At 42.4% G+C, this 22,121-nt stretch overlaps 2 protein-coding genes across 5 annotated transcripts in view; both read right to left on the bottom strand.

The window, feature by feature from the left end:
- Window positions 1-248: 248 nt before the first annotated feature.
- Window positions 249-16,233, bottom strand: tmprss7 (transmembrane serine protease 7). Its single transcript, XM_036934985.2, has 18 exons — window positions 16,098-16,233; window positions 7,700-7,925; window positions 7,455-7,585; window positions 7,243-7,310; window positions 6,961-7,151; window positions 6,839-6,874; window positions 6,485-6,713; window positions 6,257-6,381; window positions 5,057-5,163; window positions 4,866-4,972; window positions 4,334-4,470; window positions 3,960-4,067; window positions 3,737-3,844; window positions 2,271-2,387; window positions 1,425-1,617; window positions 901-1,169; window positions 683-819; window positions 249-507 (listed from the first exon to the last, which is right to left on the bottom strand). The coding sequence occupies exons 1-18, from the start codon at window positions 16,161-16,163 to the stop codon at window positions 340-342; spliced, it is 2,523 nt and encodes an 840-aa protein (XP_036790880.2). The 5' UTR covers window positions 16,164-16,233; the 3' UTR covers window positions 249-339.
- A 461-nt stretch (window positions 16,234-16,694) lies between these two features.
- spata13 (spermatogenesis associated 13) overlaps window positions 16,695-22,121 on the bottom strand; it is a 37,607-nt gene continuing 32,180 nt past the window's right edge. For all 4 annotated transcript variants that reach the window (XM_090189515.1, XM_090189516.1, XM_090189517.1 and 1 more), the window contains 3 exons: window positions 20,569-20,947; window positions 17,526-17,600; window positions 16,695-17,419 (listed from right to left, as the gene is read on the bottom strand). In XM_090189515.1, the coding sequence (XP_090045641.1) occupies window positions 17,235-17,419; window positions 17,526-17,600; window positions 20,569-20,947 (639 nt within the window). In that variant the 3' untranslated portion in view covers window positions 16,695-17,234. The remainder of the gene's footprint in view (window positions 17,420-17,525; window positions 17,601-20,568; window positions 20,948-22,121) is intronic.

Genomic DNA, 22,121 nt, shown 5'->3' with positions numbered 1-22,121 from the left:
TATTAGGGGTGTGGCTTTCAGCTAGATCTAATGCAACATTTGGGTCAACCAAACACATATCTATTTTTTTACACTGTATGTTTGTGGTTAGGGTTGATTGGCTGAAGGGGACCAGTGCTGCGTCTAACTTGTGTCAATCTCTCCTGATCTTCATTCCTGTAACAGCTTTACATACTGTCCACTCATTACCTTGTATTTTCGAAGATGATATAGATGGTATAGATAGTAATTACATTTTATATGGGATTCATAGAAGTAGACACCAGAAAGTACACATTGTAATTTCGTAGTAAATACCAGTTGAAATAGGACTATGAAATAAAGGGTGTTGAAATTGACTCAGGTAACAATGTGGTTCTGGATCCAGGTGGTGAACTTGTTGACACGGGTGTAGACGCCTGGTAGGTTGGGTCTGCCGCACCCCGCCCCCCAACTCACGATTCCTGTGAGGAACCATCGCCCCTCTGAGCCTGGGGCCCAGCACGACAGAGGACCCCCTGAGTCCCCCTGGGGAGGGCGAAAAGGGCACAGTAAGGGTAAGGATTAGGGCCTATGGGTAAAGGGGATAAGGGCAATAGACGATAAGGACATACTAAGAAAGAGGGATAAATGGTACACTTAATGTAAAGGGCATAGGGGAATAGGAGCACACTAAGTCTGAGGGTGGTTGTGGGCCACTCACCCTGCAGGCGTCCCGCTGTCCAGAGGGGACTCCGGCACACAGCATGCGGGGGGAGACGGGGCCGTACCTCCTCTTACACTCACTCTGATCCAGGACAGAAACCTCTGCCTTCTGTAACACTGTGGGAAGGGTCTTATCTGAGGATAGAAGGGAACATTATCTCTGTATGTGAGATTCTTGTACACCAAACTCTGTATATCCATGGTTCTGTCTCTCACCCTCCTCAGAGCGGTACCCCCATCCTGTGACCCAGCAGCGGTGTGCATGTGTGAGGGTCTGTGAGGTGGCCGGCAGACACACGGGCTGGATGAGGAAGCTGAGGGAGGGAGGCCAGGGGCTCCTCAGCTGCAGCAGGGCGATGTCATAGTCAAAGGTCAGCCTGTTGTAGTACTCGTGCACAACGATGCGCTGGATCTCTGCCACGTGCCTGGCACTACCCTGGTACAGCATACCCAGATGGGCACTCCACTGGCGTGGGTCTGACAGCCTGGGGAGCGTCAAGAGAAAGTGGTTAGAGGTCGAAGGTTATGGCTGAACAGGGATCATGTAAATAAACTGTATTCAATGAAGTGAAAAGCTAATTTTGTTCATTACTGTCATTGCCAGAGAAAAGTTGCATGTAGATGATGATGTTGGGCTGGGGTCAATCTGGTATCAGTGTGTACCTGGTCCACTTCTATTCAGTACAGTAGTTATAACAGGATCGTAATGTGGTCAGTCAGTCTGTAGACTGCATACACACCTGTCCCTGCTGAAGCAGTGTGCTGCTGAGATGAGCCAATCAGAAGAGAGGACAGAGGCTCCACAGTACAGGTAGCCAGAGAAGTGCAAGCTGACCTGCCATGGCCACTCCCCCTCCAGGGCATTGATTCCACCGACCACCCGAAGACCCGAGGTCGAGTCTACTTTCTTCACAGTAGAGGACCGGCCACAGGCTGTGATGCAGATCGTTAATAAAACTTTGGAAAGTGTGTGTGTGTGTGTGTGTGTACACATGCAGGTCTCTTATGTGTACATTGTGTTTTTGTGTGTTTTGTATGAATATCTCTGTCCTGTGTGTGTGTGTGTGTGTGTATATAAATGTACGTTGGTGTGTGTGTGTGTGTGTAAAGTAACTGTTTGTCTGTGTGTAGTAAAGTACGGTACACGTGTGCTGAGTCACTTCTATGACAAATTGGTCTGCCGCAGCCTGATTAAAAACGATCGCTCTATGAGGTGTGTGATCAAAGCCTCGGCCGCTCCAATCACAGCATATTACCAGCAAACACAGAGAGCCATTACAGTGGGGGCAGAACAGAGCTACAGGGAAGCAGCTACAGTACCCCACTAAATAACTGCAGCATAGTAAATACACATAATCAGAGGAAGGCTCACACAAAGCCACGTGGGGATTCTTTGGGTCTGGCTAGACTGATTGAAACTGTAGATAAATGGTAGTGATTAAAGTGGTTGAGACACAAGGTTGGATCATTTGTTTGTGTGTTTTTATATTGAAGTTTAGTTGCCATAAATGGAATATGTTCACGTTGTGGTTGAGATGAACCAAATGAATGGTTATGTTGTGGTTGCGTTCCGGTTGAGGACTCACCACAGTCCCTCTCGTCACTGTGGTCTGAGCAGTCGGTGACTCCATCACACCTGGCGTTCTTCTTCAGGATGCAGGACCCACTGTTACACCTGTACCTGAGGTCAGAGCAGCTCGTCTCTGTACAGCACCAGGGAACACACACTCAGTATACTCATCCATAATGGCAGATTAGTGGTACACACACATATATGGACAGAGACATACATACCGTAAAGCTTATTAAAGAGCAGTGATACTAGCAAGAGCAGTCTTATTTTTTCTCATACACTACATGACCAAAAGTATGTGAACACCTGCTCGTCAAACATCTCATTCCAAAATCATGGGAATTAATATTAATTGCTGCTATAACAGCCTTCTGGGAAGGATTTCCACTAGATGTTGGAAAATTTCCGCAGGGACTTGCTTCCATTTAACCATGAGCATTCCTGAGGTCGGCCACTGATGTTGGGCGAATAGTCCTGGCTCGCAGTAGGCGTTCCAATTCATCCCAAAGGTGTTCGATGGGGTTGAGGTCCTCACTTTGTGCACGGAGGCTGAAACAGGAAAGGGTCTTCACCAAACTTTTAGTCAGTGGTACAACTCGGGGATTCGATCCAGCAACCTTTTGGTTACTGGCCCAACGCTCGAACCACTAGTCTACCTACCTTGCCACAAAGTTGGAAGCACAGAATCGTCAAGAATGTCATTGTATGCTGTAGCGTTAAGATTTCCCTTCATTGGAACTAAGGGACCTAGCCCGAACCATGAAAAACAGCCCCAGACCATTATTCCTCCTCCACCAAACTTTACAGTTGGCACTATACATTCAGGCAGGTAGCATTCTCCTGGCATCCGCTAAACCCAGATTTGTCTGTCGGACTGCCAGATGCTGAAATGTGATTCATCACTCCAGAGGACATCTTTCCACTGCTCCATAGTCCAATGGTGGCGAGCTTTATACCACTCCAGCCGACGCTAGGCATTGCCATTGGTGATCTTAGGCTTGTGTGCGGCTACTCGACCATGGAAACCCACTTCATGAAGCTCCCGACGAACAGTTATTGTGCTGACATTGCTTCCAGAGGCAGTTTGGAACTCGGTAGAGTGTTGCAAAGTTTTGTGAGCTTGTGTGGCCTACCACTTTGCAACTAATCCATTGTTGCTCCTAGACGTTTCCACTTCACAATAACATAATTTACAGTTGATTGGAGAAGCTCTAGCAGAGCAGATATTTGACTAATTGACTTGTTGGAAAGGTGGCATCCTATGACAGTGCCACGTTGAAAGCCACTGAGCTCTTTAGTAAGGCCATTCTACTGCCAATGTTTGTCTATGAAAATGTTATGGCCTTGTGCTCAATTTTATACACCTGTCAGCAACGGTTGTGGCAGAAATATCCAAATGCACTAATTTGAAGGGATGTCCACATACTTTTGTATATATAGTGTACACACATATAAAAACAGGATAGGATTCCTTTCTACCCAGAGTGCAGTTGGTTTCGTCCCTGCCGTCATTGCAGTCTCTCTCTCCGTTGCAGATGTACAGTGGGTGAAGAGGACTGGAGCCTCCACAGTTCTTACTAGGCCTTGCTGAACAGGAAAATATCAATTTAAAGGAATATATCAGTTCTTAACAACATTTTTGATGATGTCAATACTGAAGTTCTAGCATGTATGATGCTGTTGTTAATTCCTGTTTACATACCGCAGAAGACCTCATCACTCTCGTCCTGACAGTCGTCCAGGCCGTCACAGCGTTGGGTCTTCTCCACACACAGCCCTGTGGAGCACAGGAAATGGCCCTCTGCACACGCTGGGGGAGACAGCGGAGAGGGGAAGGGGGAGACAGCGGAGAGGGGAAGGGGGAGAGGGGAAGGGGGAGACAGGAAGGGGGAGACAGGGTGTAGAGTAGAAGAGAGGTGAGTGAGCAGTGTGGTTCTTCTACTGTCTCAGGACTATGGTAGTGAAATCAAAATGAATATATAAATGAACAAGATGCAGATTCAGTGAAGGTGATGGGTAAGGAAGTAGTGAGAGAAGGAAGCAAGACAGAGAAAAAGGTCCTCATGAAGTTGTTACGTTGGCTGATGTTGAAGCTACTAGATTCGGCCTGGAAGGGTTGGTCAGAGCTCCGGGAGCTGCTGCGAAACTCCACCTCAGCGGTGTGGTCAGGGATACGGAACACTGTGGTGTGGCCTATGTAGCTTCCACAGTATCTATGGACATCAGAACACAATCAATCAAATAACAAACCAATCTGGAAATCAATCTGTCCATCGGTTCTGGATATGGAACACAACATACACAGTCATTTTACCCCTACCTACATCTACAAATGATCTCGACTAACCTCTACCCCTGTACGTTGACTCAGGACCCCCTGTACACAGCCTTGTTATTGCTATTTAATTATGTTACTTTTTATAATTCTTTACTTTATTTTATTTGGTAAATATTTTTCTTAACTCTTTCTTGAACTGAATTGTTGGTTAGGGGCTTGTAAGTAAGCATTTCACGGTAAGGTCTACACCTGTTGTATTCGGGGCATGTGACAAAAAGTTTGATTTGATTTAGATTTGAGGTTAAAACAGACAGTCACACACACTCTTACATGATCTCCTTGACCTTCCACCAGCCGTGCTCACAGGCCGCTATGTCCTTCAGCTTCAGCACATAATTCTGGAACTTCAGAGCCACTCCCAGAGCAATGTGGGGGGTCTGTGGACAACAACACATGACGTCTGTTGACATTTCATCAATATTAGTCAGTGGGGTGAATGTGAGCCAAATAGACTTAAATACCTGAAACCTCCATATGCAGGAGCACTGAGGAGGCATTAGGCTGGGGTAGAAGGGACTGGTGATCTGACCAGAGAAATCTGGCTCTGCCTGGATCTCTACGTAAGTCACTGTTAAGGGAATTTTTATCAATGATGACCAATTATGTATACATTTCAATCAGAACGGACTAATCAGAATACTATTATGTTACTGTATATGTATGAATTTTCTTTTTAATCCTAGTACTGAATATAATGTGTGTAAATATAATCAAGAATTAGAACAATGACTGTCTGTTCCTTGGTAGAAATGAATGAACTATATCACCAGAAGGCTTATCTTCAGAAGCATGTCCTTGGCTCGGTCGTATATTATCTTAATAGGAAGAGACGATGTGAGAACCATGCAGCCTTTGTATTAGAACGGAGATGGCACGGGTTGGTACTGGAACTAATGACGTCATTTTAAGTTTATAACCTGTGGTAAAATGTGTAAGGAGTAGTACTCTCGTGAATAAAATCTGCTGTTTGACTTTAAGACTGGGCTCTGTCCATTACTATAAAATAAGGGTCTTACAAATCCTTATGAATTGACACTGTCTAATTATAATTGGGTGTTAAAACATAGAGCAATTTAATTCCTGCAACAGTCACGCTCTGGTAGGGAGACGCACAGCAACGAGATAAAATACCAGTCTGTCAGTAGTATAGTATTATTGTCAGTGACTGGAACGAATTGCAAAAATCGCTGAAGTTGGAGACTTTTATCTCCCTCACCAACTTCAAACATCTGCTATCTGAGCAGCTAACCGATCGCTGCAGCTGTACATAGTCTATTGGTAAATAGCCCACCCATTTTCATCCCCATACTGTTTTTATTTATTTATTTTTATTTTTCTGCTCTTTTGCACACCAATATCTCTACCTGTACATAACCATCTGATCATTTATCACTCCAGTGTTAATCTGCATAATTGTAATTATTTGCCTACCTTCTCATGCCTTTTGCACACAATGTATATATAGACTCCCCTTTTTTCTACTGTGTTATTGACTTGCTAATTGTTTACTCCATGTGTAACTCTGTGTTGTCTGTTCACACTGCTATGCCTTATCTTGGCCAGGTCGCAGTTGCAAATGAGAACTTGTTCTCAACTAGCCTACCTGGTTAAATAAAGGTGAAATAAAAAAAAATAAAAATAAAAAAGAGAATCTGTCTTACGTTCCTCAGCGATGGCCTGGAAATGTCCTCTGAAGTGCTTGTTGCCCTGGGTCATCCTGAGGGACAGCAGCATGACGTTGGACGTGGAGACCAGAGACAGGGACTGGGACACGGGCTCACACACCCTGCAGGGTAAGGGCAGAGTTAGACTGTTCGGTCGGGGGTTCTGTCAGTCTGTCTGTCTATTCAACTTCATCCGTAGATCCATCCAGAGTCACACTGACTCACCTGTAGAGAGTACGCCCCCTCATGGGCAGCAGGGCGTCGTACATGGTGAGGGCATCACTGACACAGTCGCTGGGCTCAATGTGCAGGGAGGTAATGGTGAGGCGGATCAGAGAGCCAGGGGTAGACGTCAGCTTGACGTAGCAGCTCAGACCTCCCCATGACGAGTAGACGTTTAGGGGAACACTGGAGCCTGGCAGGCTGGCATACAGCTTGTCCACACACTGAGAGCCTGTAGCACAGAGAGAGAGAGACGAGAGCTTTGGCTTGTACTCTTACTCTACCACAGCCATGCTAGTAAGTAGGAAGATACTCAACATAATGTGGCAATAAAACAGATGAATTGAGTTAACTCACCCGCTGCAATTGATGTATAATCTGATCGTAGAGCAGCTGAGGAGATCAAAAAGAACATCAACAAAGGATATATAGAGATCACACAAACCTACACACACACACACACACACACACACACTCACCATTAACGAGTATGGAATCTATGTCTACGGGCAGGCCCAGTAGGTACCCTACAGAAGACCTGTTCCTCAGGCTGGTGAGGACTGAGTCTCTGAGGATAGCTCCTACACACTCCTCACACACGGCTGGGGTCTTCAGTCTCGGCACAACAAACACCATCCAGAAATGCACCAGCAGACCACCCTTGTTATCACTGTGAGAAGATGTATGTGTGTACAGGGGTTTGTTCCAACCAAGCACTATAACATCTTATTCAACCAATCACTGACTGATTCACAGTGTACCTGAGGTCTGATATGGTGGTGAGTTTGTAGAGTTTGGACACTGAGGACATTCTGTACACACTGCTCACCTGTGGGGGGGATACTTTTAGTAACCATGAACATAATGAAGGACTTTTATTTCTACGCTATAGATATAGAGCTCCAAGCTTAGGGTGTGTGTTTGCTCAGTGTATTTGACCACTGCAGAAAACAGTAAATCGTCTCACACTCACCACGTGCTGTATCTTGTTTGCCATGGAAACAAACTCATGGGACTCTGCCTGGCGGTACTCGGGGATGAAATCTACGTTGGCAACACGGAACATTCCGGCAAAATACACTCCGCTGTTGCTCTCCCTGCGAACTGGGAATAAATATACAATGTAAGGAACTATTCTAGAAGATTTAGATAACTAAAATGTTTGTGTGTACATGTGAGAAAGACATTGCGTTTGTGTCTCCATGTAAGTTAACTCACATATGAAGACCCAGAGCAGTGACCACACGATGACCACGACCACAAACACAACCACGGTGATGAGGATGGTCAGGTTCTGGAGGTTCCACAGAGGTGCCCAGCTCTTCCTGGGCAGCTGGGTCCTGATGCGTGACATACGTCTGGCTCTGCTGCGGCCGTTGTACCTCGTACACAGCCTCTGGAGGGTGTGGTCAACCGTGGCCACCTCCACAGTCACATCCTTAACCTGGAGATCATACAGCACATCAACACGTAGCAGCATCTCCCCACACTGCAAGACAGCAGAACAAATAGGGCATAAAGTGCCACTGTCTTTGTGGGCCAGTATACTGTAAGTCACCAACACTCTCAATCGTATCATCAACAGAGCGCAGACTGTTTAATATACGCAGTATGTACAGTTCCTTGCGAAATTATTCGGCCCCCTTGAACTTTGCGACCTTTTGCCACATTTCAGGCTTCAAACATAAAGATATAAAACTGTATTTTTTTGTGAAGAATCAACAACAAGTGGGACACAATCATGAAGTGGAACGACATTTATTGGATATTTCAAACTTTTTTAACAAATCAAAAACTGAAAAATTGGGCGTGCAAAATTATTCAGCCCCTTTACTTTCAGTGCAGCAAACTCTCTCCAGAAGTTCAGTGAGGATCTCTGAATGATCCAATGTTGACGTAAATGACTAATGATGATAAATACAATCCACCTGTGTGTAATCAAGTCTCCGTATAAATGCACCTGCACTGTGATAGTCTCAGAGGTCCGTCAAAAGCGCAGAGAGCATCATGAAGAACAAGGAACACACCAGGCAGGTCCGAGATACTGTTGTGAAGAAGTTTAAAGCCGGATTTGGATACAAAAAGATTTCCCAAGCTTTAAACATCCCAAGGAGCACTGTGCAAGTGATAATATTGAAATGGAAGGAGTATCAGACCACTGCAAATCTACCAAGACCTGGCCGTCCCTCTAAACTTTCAGCTCATACAAGGAGAAGACTGATCAGAGATGCAGCCAAGAGGCCCATGATCACTCTGGATGAACTGCAGAGATCTACAGCTGAGGTGGGAGACTCTGTCCATAGGACAACAATCAGTCGTATATTGCACAAATCTGGCCTTTATGGAAGAGTGGCAAGAAGAAAGCCATTTCTTAAAGATATCCATAAAAAGTGTAGTTTAAAGTTTGCCACAAGCCACCTGGGAGACACACCAAACATGTGGAAGAAGGTGCTCTGGTCAGATGAAACCAAAATTGAACTTTTTGGCAACAATGCAAAACGTTATGTTTGGCGTAAAAGCAACACAGCTGAACACACCATCCCCACTGTCAAACATGGTGGTGGCAGCATCATGGTTTGGGCCTGCTTTTCTTCAGCAGGGACAGGGAAGATGGTTAAAATTGATGGGAAGATGGATGGAGCCAAATACAGGACCATTCTGGAAGAACCTGATGGAGTCTGCAAAAGACCTGAGACTGGGATGGAGATTTGTCTTCCAACAAGACAATGATCCAAAACATAAAGCAAAATCTACAATGGAATGGTTCAAAAATAAACATATCCAGGTGTTAGAATGGCCAAGTCAAAGTCCAGACCTGAATCCAATCGAGAATCTGTGGAAAGAACTGAAAACTGCTGTTCACAAATGCTCTCCATCCAACCTCACTGAGCTCGAGCTGTTTTGCAAGGAGGAATTGGAAAAAATGTCAGTCTCTCGATGTGCAAAACTGATAGAGACATACCCCAAGCGACTTACAGCTGTAATCGCAGCAAAAGGTGGCGCTACAAAGTATTAACTTAAGGGGGCTGAATAATTTTGCACGCCCAATTTTTCAGTTTTTGATTTGTTAAAGAAGTTTGAAATATCCAATAAATGTCGTTCCACTTCATGATTGTGTCCCACTTGTTGTTGATTCTTCACAAAAAAATACAGTTTTATATCTATGTTTGAAGCCTGAAATGTGGCAAAAGGTCGCAAAGTTCAAGGGGGCCGAATACTTTCGCAAGGCACTGTATGTACACTGTTGCTTATCAACCACAGATGTCATGGTAACAAATGGTGTTTAATTACACTTACAGTGACACTTTATTTGCAGATATCATGGCGTCGTTTGTTGCCATGATATCTGTGTTTGATAAGCAACAGTGTACATACAGTTGAAGTCGGAGGTTTACATACACTTAGGTTGGAGTCATTAAAACTCGTTTTTCAACCACTCCACAAATTTCTTGTTAACAAACTATAGTTTTGGCAAGTCGGTTAGGCCATCTACTTAGTGCATGACACAAGTCATTTTTCCAACAATTGTTAAACAATTTAAAGGCAATGCTACCAAATACTAATTGAGTGTATGTAAACTTCTGACCCACTGGGAATGTGATGAAATAAATAAAAGCTGAAATAAATCACTCTCTCTACTATTATTCTGACATTTCACATTCTTCATATAAAGTGGTGATCCTAACTGACCTAAGACAGGGACTTTTTACTAGGATTAAATGTCAGGAATTGTGAAAAACTGAGTTTAAATGCATTTGGGTAAGGTGTATGTAAACTCCCGACTTCAACTCTACGTACATACTGCATATATTAAACAGTCTGTGCTCTGTTGATGATACAACACAGATATTCAAATTAAATTGGCATGGCTCCAATTAGGTCATCCTGACACTTGGCGATCAAATAGATATGACCTTTTTTTCTCACGGAAGGCGTACTAAACAGGCACTGTGACTAGTACTGTTCTTGGGGACTGGAGGGTCGGAAACCAATGGGTACGGTGGGGAAGGAAGGACTGGTCAAATGGCCTATGTTCAGAACCATTTCCATTTTTACCCGTGGTTAATGGCGGTGTAGGGAAAACTGGAGTCGACTACTGAAAGTAGCAGGGGAGTGAACGTTATTTCTAACAAGGGTTACATTGAGAAAATCGTCCCTCTCAAATGAATGGCCCTCCCTTCAGCTAAATATATTTGACCTAAACGCTCCATGAACGCTCAAAACTAAAAAGTGACCCTACCCTATATCCCAAATAATAATTAAAACAAAGTCGATAGCAGAGAACATGTCTACCCTCAATTATTGTACAGACCAGAGCCTTAGATATGCAGTTTTAGAAACTGTTCTTCGTCCTGTAAGCATTATATGGCAACGAAAGAATTGTGATAGCACACAGGGCTGCAAGGCCAGAAGGTTGTTGGTTCGCAGACCACCGTGGACAAGAGTAGGGGTGGAGAGACCTTTATAGTAAAAACATTGAGTGAATCTATGATCGTATTTGCAGGTCAGATTAAAAAAAAAACATTTCATGCAATTCTACGTCATTTTACATATTACCAGAATATTTTTTAATACCACACACAAATTACCGAAATTGCAGAATGAACAGAGATAGGCCTACGTGCCTTTCTTATCATATTTCTCCAATGACAAATCAGTGTGTCTTGTTTGCAACGAAACTGTCCCTGTTTGCAAATAATTAAATCTGAGATATTATTAGGAATCTGAGCATAGTACTTTCAAAAATTAGGCCTACTTTTCCACCCTAGACAGCATAGAACTACCGACACAGAAACATTTACGTTTTAACTGCTGGTTATTCTTCTGTGGCTTAACCCAACGACAGGTCACCAGTGTTTCCCTAAAAGGTATCTGGGTTTAAACATGTATTGTACAGTCCCAAGCAAAGTCCATTTTTTTGTCTCCTCGGCTATAGAAGGTTGTAGCTCAGCCTCATCCAACCTCAGCCTCAACCCCACATATCTACCCCAATCTCTCATATTTTTAATAAGTGGTTGATGTATGGGGTGTGCCCAGAAGTCAAAGGTTATTCCACTACCTAAGGGAAAAATATCTGCATTCACTGGTTCTAATAGTCATCCTATAAGCTTGCTGCCTGTGTTAAGTAAATTATTGGAAAAAATTGTTTCAGTACAAATCAAGGATTATTTCTCATATAATGATCTGATAACAGGTTTCCGGCATGCATACAAGAAGGGCATTCTATGAGTACGGCCTTTACACAAATTACAGATGATTGGTTAAAGAGCATGGATGACAGGAAGTTAGTTGGTGCAGTGTTGCTAGATTTCAGTGCTTCTTTTGATGTAAATGATCATGAACTGTTACTAGGTAAACTCAAATGTTATGGTTTTAAGTCTGCAGCTCTATCCAGGATGGAAAGCTATCTATCCAGGAGAAGGCAAAAAGTGTTATTTAATGGTAGCTTTTTAAACAGTAAATATAAACACTGTGGTGTTCCTCAAGGAAGCTGCCTAGGCCCACTTCTCTACTCTCTTTACTAATGATTTATCTTCAGTAATGAACAAAGCAAGAGTGGTAATGTATGCAGATGACTCTACAATGTATAGCGCAGTATCAGAATGTAATGAGCTAACAGATGTACTGAGCAGTGAACAAAGAATGGTGTCTGAATGGGTTGATATGAACAAATTGATGTTGAACATTTCTAAAACTAAATGTATTGTATTTGGTTCAAGATATATGCTTGTTGATGACCCCAATTAAATTTGTTGATGAATAGAACGTATGTAGAGCAAGTGAAAAAAACTACTATAGGTGTCTTGTTGGACACAGCTTTATCATGGTCAGAACACACACTACTGGTCAAAAGTTTTAGAACACCTACTCATTCAAGGATTTTTCTTTATTTTTTACTATTTTCTATTTTCTTTAGGAATGGTATAGATTTTTTTTAAACACACAGTATTTTTCAGGCCAGTTAGTACATAATAGCAACATGCATAACCACCAAACCAGACAGGTAAGTTCAGGGCATCTAGGACAACCCAAGCCAAGGACAAATCGACTTAAATCTACAGTTTTATATAGAGCCATAGCTGAATGGAACTCTAAACCAAACTCAGGCAAAAACTAAATCCACCTTCAATAATTTTTGAAGACATCTAATGCGATAGACCATATGACTGGACAGGAAATAGAAAGCATCAACTGAATGTTAAATGTTCTTCCTGTCAGGTAATTTAATTGTCTGTATTGTCTATTTGGTAATTGTTTGTAATGTCTTACTAAACTGGTGTTGGACCCCAGGAAGATTAGCTAACGTTATGGCGTTAGCTAATGGGGATCCTAATAAAAATAAGCAAATTCTCTGATTATTAAAGACACGAAACCAAGACATCCCCATATGCATCAGAATAACGTATTTTCAGGTATTTTCCAGCTTGTTTCTAGCATAAAACATTGCGGACCAAAGGGCTGTTACAGATCACTTTTTGTCAACTGTGTGTGTCGAGCCTTGAATGCTGATTGGCTGGCAGCCGTAATATATCAGACCGTATACCACGGGAATGACTTAACACTTATTTTTACTGCTCTAATTATGTTGGTTACCTACAAATCTATGGCTATAGCAGCCTATAGCCTAATTGAATCTGTCAAACAGGTAGGCCTACCCATATGTTTTAAATAGAAAGAAATAGGCTGCAACACAAAGCCCTCTTGTTGTTAGTAAAGTGTAATTAAAATGAAGACAGTTCAAATGAATTATGCTCTGTCGAATTTGACTACTTTCAGCACCACAAGCTGTCCATTTCTGATTGATTGTGCCACAGCTGCTGCTTCAGGTTTCAGCACCAAAGTAAATGACTCAAATCTGGTTTATTGTGAGGTCAATAACTCTGATAAATAGGCCTACATCACAGGCAAGAAACATATTGTTTATAATAAAATCAATTATAGTAGTAGCAAAGCTAGTCCGCATGCATTTTCTAGACTAGACTTAATCAAAAATAAATTCAGAAGGAGCCTTTGAATCTCATCCTGAACTGCCCCTGTAAGCCTACACAGCACAGCCATTGGTTAGGCAGCCCACAAAACAGTTTTTGATCAGCAAGAGCAGAGCAGACCAAGGCTCGGGGTTGGAATATCCATTGTTATGTGTAATGCAGCCTAGTTTTATTTACACCATCCCAGCAGCTCTCTTAGAAATATAACTTTGCTCCGTACTTCTCCGAGCATGCACTTCATAACCTATAGGCTTTGGATCATTTGATTGAGGCCACACTAAATAGCCTATAGGCACACTTGACATTGTGCGCCCAGCTGAGAGTCAGATGAGGTGCGGCATCAGGCACCCATCGATGTATAGTCTAATAAGCAACTAATACTAAAACACTGAGACATATAGACATTCAATCAATTACAAATTGCATGACCCTTCCCTGGACTAGATTTTAAAAAAAAGACTAAAGCATCCTTGACTGAAATTGAAAAAGCATGACCCTTCCCCATTTCCTCCAGGTACTCATTATGTAAATGTTGATCCATCCTTAGGCTGGATCACATGGAAAAACCATATGTAACGGGTTGCATAAGGTGGTACCGGTATTGTCTCAGGTCTTGGCGAGGTGCCAAGTAACCCCATCGGCTCCAAAACTCTCATGCTCTGCATTATTCATGTGGCGTCATCCCATCCTGTGCGTGGAACTTAATCCACCATGAGATAAATGGGGGTGTAGATTCTCTCCATGGAAACGACCATAGCCGCGGGAAGTAGGAGTGCTGCAGCACCCCTGAAAAATCTGAATTTTAAAAAAGTATATTAATTAAAAAAATAAAAATAAATCCTCACAAAAATAGTACACTGGGCCTTTACTAGTCCTATATAGCGGTCTGTAGCGCGAGAAAAACAAATCGTACAAAAGTAGTACACTGGGCCTTCAGTCCTGTATTAGTGGACCGATTATAGCCTTCTGCAGCACAGCCCCGCAATATATCTCCGTTTATTCCATAAATCGTGTATGCATTGGATTGCAATGCTGGTGCGGTAAAATTATCCAGTTTAATGAATTACAGTGTAGGCTAATCCAAGTGTAGGCTATGACACAATGTAAATGGAGAAGAAACCCTGTTCATAATGAGCACGTGATGGTTGCAGTTTGCGGGGAACACATGCAGCACACAGACACCCCTGTCTAACAGACCTACCATAGATCTTACTTGCAGTGGTGTAGCGCAAAAAAAATGTATATGACGTCACCATTCCCTCAAAGTTTGTAAGGACAGATGTAGTCAAAATCTGCATAAAATGCGTCTGCCTATGCCCACACATATAGCCTCAAGAAAATGTTATATTTTTAATACCCATTATCCATTATCACTGGCAATTGTGAATGCTAAATATTCACGTTTTACCGGTGAAACTGCATCTCCATGCCAATCTTTTGATTGATCTCAATCAGTTTCATGGTAATCAGCATTTCCATCTCCCCGAGTTACTGTTTCGTGAGACAATTAGAGTGGATGATGTTAACTATTAGCATTTCTTGCATTTTGTTTCAATTAAACCATATATCCAGCATAGTGGCTCTGGGTTTTGGCGCATTCTATATTTTTTTGACTATTCAGCTTCAGCTAACCATCTTAAAATCTCATTAGAAATTAGGTGTTTTTAGTGTAACAGTGGTGTTATTGGCCTGCTATGTTATTAGGTTCTGTTATATAAAGTACGAATTAATCGTTGTGTGATCTTGCAAGACATTGACTCAGCTTTGATCTACCTTTGCTAAACGAGCACCATTGTGAGAAGTGATAATCTACTATTTATAATAATAATAATAATAATGTGATGAGTAGGAATATTAGGTAACACATCTTGATGATGGTTATTTTAAAAGATTGGCGCGCCCTTCGTTGTTTTAAACGGACAGCGCTAAACTTTGATTTGATTAGCTTGAATACATGGTTAAAATATTCCTATTACAGAATAAAAGAAAACAAAGGGCTGAACTATCAATTCATATCATTTATTTGCATAGATTTAATAATTAAATCAATTGTCCAAGTAGTGAAGATAAATCATTACCACAAATAATTGTAGGAAATTTGTTTGAAAATAGCCATAAAAGCAAGCTTTTGGTGTGATGTATTCATGCCACTCAATAAACTATAACTGAAATACATTACTACCTCCAACTTGGCCCAATTCACATGTCCAATTTCCCACCCTGACATAGTCTTCCCTAACGGGTCCTGAGTCTCAACCAATAGTCAATATAGGCTAAAGATCTCAAGCAGGGCTACAGCAAAGGCTCTTGGGCATTACTGTGGACACTGGTTTGGGTGTCCTCAGAAGAACGGTGTCGCTGTAACCAAGTGGTCACATAGTCAGTCACACACTGTACACGTTTTTATTTTAGTGTATGCCTAAAACCTACGTTCTCTATTAAGGTACTTAAAGCTAATTTTATGGAGACGAAAAGTGCGTAATCATTCCAACTCATAGGCTTCTCCGGTGATATGACAACAAAATTACAGTTTTACTCGTCACTTGTTTTGGTTGTTAATTAAACAATCGAATTATTCCCATTCACCAACAGCAGGTAATAATATTCCAATAATATGCTATACTTACACTGGCAGTGTCTCCGGCATTGCCATCTCTGTCATCTCCGCTCGTCAGCTCGCGCTCTGTCCCCATGACACCGACAAAGGGACATTACTTCGCGCCTCTCATATCATCCGATCGTTCGCTTCTGAGTGAGATCGGTCATTTCTACTGTTCCACTCTAAGATGTAAAACATAAAGATGGAAAAAGCAGCACCCCTGTGTACTGGTTAAACCGTGCTGCTGTGGGGCGTCTCGCTATCTACCCTGAGCCGCCAGGTGAATGTAACCAGATCCGACCGCACAGGTGAGGAAACAGCTGGGGCTCCTTCAGGGTTCCCACTAGTTACCACAGCCACAAAGTATACATTGTTAATATACTTTCTTTACGATATAACCTAACATTTGCTTTTTGGTCTTAATTTAAGGTTAGGTATACGATAAATTGTAGACATAGGCGGGTTTATAACTTTGTGGCTGTGGTAACTAGTGACGACCCTCATTCATGTTGACAGAATTCTATGATATAATTCATATGATTACAGCATTTGTTACATATCTTTGAGAGATACATTTCTCACAACCAACCAATACAATTGAGAAATACACTACTTGTATTTGGTACTTTTTGTAAGTGTTTATTTACAACAGTGTTAACAGGTTTACTGAATGTGCAAATGCATGTGTCGACTGTCCTCTGGGCATTCAGCTCTCAGAAGAGCCACTTGTGCCTTCACTAGCAGTCCAACTCCAACAGGGACTAGCCTCAGAGAAATGAACTAAAACCAAGGTAGCAACTCCTAATTGAAAAGCTAAAATGTGCTGCACATCATGGTCATAATTACATGAATACAGGTTTGTGTTGGGCGGTTGGGAACCTCAGACCTACAAAAAGCAGCATCTTTACCACACCAGCACATGGAGGGAGTCCGTCTGTAAGCATATTAACACTTATGGGAAATCTCTCCCAATTTGCAGGCACAGATTTGAATAGACACAAATAGAAACCAAACAGACATAATGCACACAAGACCACAAAATATACATACACTTTAAGAGGCACACAAACACATTGATAAAACACAAAGTAGTACATGCACAGATACTATGCTGAAATATGTAGGTCCATAATTATGTTTTCTCTGAGTCCTCAGGGCGAGATCCTCACTTCCTGAACAAGGCATGTCGGGTGAAGGTGTACCACAGGTGGGCGGGCTTTCGCTTGGGCTCGGCCAATGTGAACACCTGCTGCTGAGGCACACTGGTTGGCACAGTAACATGGCGCTGGTGAATTGGATGCAGGGGTTGGTGGTGGTGGTGGGGCGGGACAGAGCCAGAGTAGCCTATGGCTGAGAATAAACAATGTTTTAAACATTATTTGCAATAATAAGAGTATTTCACTAAATCCAACACCACAGCAATTGTAAGAACACAGAAGTATGATTGCTTGCTTACTCTTCATTTTCCCTTGTTTGGATCTTCTTGCATTGAAGATGGCTTGTTTTCTCTGCGTTTCACTGATCTTCATTCCTGTCATGAAATAAAAAAAATACCAGTCAACCCAATGTCATTCAACATGGACTTACTTAAATGTTCTCCTCGGGAATGGTTTTAGATTTTATTTATTCGAAACCAAAGAAGAAAAGTGACAGAAAACAGTTTGCAGGTGAGGTTGAAAACAAGAGCTTTCCAATTAACCACACAAAAAAAAACTGAAAAAAATATATACAGTACCGTTCAGACGTTTGGGGTCACTTAGAAATGTCCTTGTTTTTGAAAGAAAAGCACATTTTTTGTCCATTAAAATAACATAAAATTGATCAGAAATACAGTGTAGACATTGTGAATGTTGTAAATGACTATTATTGTCGCTGGAAACGGCAGATTTCTAATGATATATCTACATAGGTGTACAGAGGCCCATTATCAGCAACCATCACTCCTGTGTTCCAATGGCACGTTGTGTTAGCTAATTCAAGTTAATCATTTTAAAAGGCTAATTGATCATTAGAAAACCCTTTTTGCAATTATGTTAGCACAGCTGAAAACTGTAGTGATGATTAAAGAAGCAATACAACTGGCCTTCTTTAGACTAGTTGAGTATCTGGAGCATCAGTATTTGTGGGTTGAATTACAGGCTCAAAATGGCCAGAAACAAATAACTTTCTTCTGAAACTTGTCAGTCTATTCTGGTTCTGAGAAATGAAAGTGATTCCATGCAAGAAATTGCCAAGAAACTGAAGATCTTGTACAACGCTTTGTACTACTCCCTTCACAGAACAGCAAACGGGCTCTAACCAGAATAGAAAGTGGGAGGCCCCGGTACACAACTGAGCAAGAGGACAAATACATTGGAGTGTCTAGTTTGAGAAACAGACACTTCACAAGTCCTCAACTGGCAGTATCCTTAAATAGTACCCGTAAAACACCAGTCTCAACATCAACAGTGAAGAGGCAACTCCAGGATGCTGGCCTTCTAAGCAGAGTTCCTCTGTCCAGTGTCTGTGTTATTTTACCCATCTTAATCTTTTATTTGTATTGGCCAGTCTGAGATATGGCTTTTTCTTTGCAACTCTGCCTAGAAGGCCAGCATCCCGGAGTCGCCTCTTCACTTGACGTTGAGACTGGTGTTTTGCAGGTACTATTTAATGAAGCTGCCAGTTGAGGACTTGTGAGGTGTCGGTTTCTCAAACTAGATACTAATGTACTTCTCCTCTTGCTCAGTTGTGCACCGGGGCCACCTCCTTTCTATTCTGGTTTAAGCCAGTTTGCGCTGTTCTGTGAAGGGAGTAGTATACAGCGTTGTACGAGATCTTCAGAGTTTTGGCAATTTCTCTAGCCTTCATTTCTCAGAACAAGAAAAGTGACGAGTTTCAGAAAAGGTTATTTGTTTCTTGCCAGTTTGAGCCTGTAATCTCCCAAATTCTGATGCTACAGATACTCAATCAGTCTAAAGGCCAGTTTTATTGCTTCTTTAAGCAGAACAACAGTTTTCAGCTGTGCTAATGTAGCAGTGTGATGTTCTTCCCCTAGATTATGCACCAAGTTGCACACAAGGACCAATTCAAATAGGCCAGGTCAAGGTGGGGGGGATGTTAATAATTTGATAATAATAATCATTCAGTGTGTTTTTTAAAATTTAATTACAGCTGCATAGCTAATGTTATTCTTTGGTGTAAAAACACTTTTTCATATCAACATTGTACATACATGTGATTGTAAAAGTTTTGTATATTTTGGTTAGGCCCATCGCGGGTTATCTGTATTTCCGTACCCCCTTATTGTTCTCTTTTGCATGACCTTCAGCATAGCAAGGTGCCTGAGAGCTAGGACTGTGCCAAGGGTTAACATAATGTGTGTTGTCTCTTCGTGCGCAGGGCAAATAAAAATAATTCAACTAGCAGACCTCCAGTTGTGGCAGCGTCGTAATTAAAAGTACACAACGCAGAATGAACCACACTACACTAACATATTTGCAAAAGGGTTTTCTAATGATCAATTCGCCTTTTAAAATGATAAACTTGGATTAGCTAACACAACATGCCATTGGAACACAGGAGTGATGGTTGCTGATAATGGGCCTCTGTACGCCTATGTAGATATCCCATAAAAATCTGCCATTTCCAGCTACAATAGTCATTTACAACATTAGAAATGGACCAAAAAAATGTGCTTTTCTTTCAAAAACAAGGACATTTCTAAGTGACCCCAAACTTTTGAACGGCAGTATTTGTATTTGTGTTTAATCAGTTAAAGCATACTAATTATAGCTGAACATGATAGTATACAAAAAAAAATGTGCATGAATGTGTGTTTAAGAGTTAGGCTACATGAAGGAGACATGGGAAACACCTTTCCCATCAACACCCCATCTAGTCGCCACCCCTTTCCTCTTCAGTATCTCCATCCTTTTCCACTTCCATCAGTCTCTCCATCCTTTTCCACTTCCCTCAGTCTCTCCATCCCTTTCCACTTCCCTCATCAGTCTCTCCATCCCTTTCCACTTCCCTCAGTCTCTCCATCCCTTTCCACTTCCCTCAGTCTCTCCATCCCTTTCCACTTCCCTCAGTCTCTCCTCCCCTTTCCACTTCCCACATCAGTCTCTCCTCCCCTTTCCACTTCCCACATCAGTCTCTCCATCCCTTTCCACTTCCCTCTGTCTCTCCATCCTTTTCCACTTCCCTCAGTCTCTCCTTCCCTTTCCACTTCCCTCATCAGTCTCTCCATCCCTTTCCACTTCCCTCATCAGTCTCTCCATCCTTTTCCACTTCCATCAGTCTCTCCTTCCTACTCCTTCTCACCCATCTCCTGGGGGGTGTGGGGGGTGGTCTCTCCATCCCTTTCCACTTCCCTCATCAGTCTCTCCATCCCTTTCCACCTCTCTCTCTCCATCCTTTTCCACTTCCCTCACTCTCCTTCCCATTCCACTTCCCTCATCAGTCTCTCCATCCTTTTCCACTTCCCTCATCAGTCTCTCCTTCCTACTCCTTCTTCTCACCCATCTCCTGGTCCTCCTGTACTCTCTGTCTCTCCCTGGCGAAGGCCTGCAGCCAGCGCTGTCTGTCCTGGGGTTTCCTGCAGCAGAGGTAACACAGGGTCTCCAGGGTAGAGCTGTTCCGGAGCCGCAAGGCGTTCCTCAGCAAGATGCCCAGCTCGGGGTCCCTGCCATCGGGCATCTGCAGCACCGATGTGTTGTCCATGTCCAGGCGACCACGGTAGTGCAGCAGGTCGCGGCGCAGTACGTCCTTCTTACAGAACACCAGCTGGTGGTCGAACAGGAAGAAGCTGCGCTGCTGCGTCTTGTTGCTCTGCCGGACAATCCGGGTGAGTTCCCCAGAGTGGATCAGCTCCGAGCTGCACTCCAGAACATCCGCTCCCTGGGAGAGAGCACACACAGAGAGAGAGGTGAACCAGTATCTGGGCAGAGGAGGAGACGATGAATATGACTAGTCTCATCTCTAGCCCAGTTTGCTACCATTCATTTTCCCATTAGACAGCTATGCAAGCATTATGTCAAAATACATCAGTTACTCACTAAATGTTTCGCTGAGTAACTATCGTCATTTACTGCCGTCACACCAGGTATGTACATCCCCAAAAAAGTCTACATAAAAATGTACATGTGCCAAATCCACCTCTTTGGGAAAGTTCTCTAAAAACATACCCTATATGGTCTACTTGATCTCTAAAAACATACCCTATTTGGTCTACTTGATCTCTAAAAACATATCAAGTAGACCATATAGGGTATGTTTTTAGAGATCAAGTAGACCATATAGGGTCTCTTAAAAACATACCCTATATGGTCTACTTGATCTCTAAAAACATACCCTATATGGTCTACTTAACCTACTTGATCTCTAAAAACATACCCTATATGGTCTACTTGATCTCTAAAAACATACCCTATATGGTCTACTTAACCTACTTGATCTCTAAAAACATACCCTATATGGTCTACTTAACCTACTTGATCTCTAAAAACATACACTATATGGTCTACTTAACCTACTTGATCTCTAAAAACATACACTATATGGTCTACTTAACCTACTTGATCTCTATTAACATGGTCTACTTGATCTCTATTAACATGGTCTACTTGGTCTCTATTAACATGGTCTACTTAATCTACTTGCATTAAATATGATTACAGGTTGATTGATGATTGGTTAGTGTACTGCTGCTGGATCAGCCAACATGTACGTGGTAGTAATGAGGGACTTTATTGGCGGTACCGAAGAGGTGATTTGAGACTAGTCATTCATTGTCTCCTCCTCTGCCCAGATACTGGTTCAGAGAGGGGGTTGCATTTGTCAGATCATTGGTTGAGTCATTGTCTAGATCTTATGGTTAGTGCTAGCCAGGATCCTTGGGAAGTCTCTGCCTTAACCCCTACCATAACCCTCAACTTTTTTACATTTCAACGTCAAATGGGGTAGAGATGCCCCAAGGACCCCGGATAGCATGGACCCATGTTAAACGACACCTTATTTCCCAGACTGAGTACAGGAGACGAGCACAAGGTTGAAATGGGTTTTGATGCAAAGC

Source organism: Oncorhynchus mykiss, chromosome 11 (assembly GCF_057628025.1).
Source record: "Oncorhynchus mykiss isolate SJ-2025 chromosome 11, ASM5762802v1, whole genome shotgun sequence".
NCBI classification, from domain to species: Eukaryota; Metazoa; Chordata; class Actinopteri; order Salmoniformes; family Salmonidae; genus Oncorhynchus; species Oncorhynchus mykiss.
This window is presented reverse-complemented; position numbering and strand designations above follow the sequence as displayed.

Excerpts from the sequence above, each read along its gene's own strand:
- tmprss7 (XM_036934985.2), bottom strand. The coding sequence starts at position 16,163 with ATGGGGACAGAGCGCGAGCTGACGAGCGGAGATGACAGAGATGGCAAT. Across the intron at positions 6,714-6,838 it reads TTATACATCAATTGCAGCGG|GCTCTCAGTGTGTGGACAAG; the intron begins GTGAGTTAACTC and ends TCTGTGCTACAG. Across the intron at positions 3,845-3,959 it reads GAGTGATGAGGTCTTCTGCG|CAAGGCCTAGTAAGAACTGT; the intron begins GTATGTAAACAG and ends TTTCCTGTTCAG.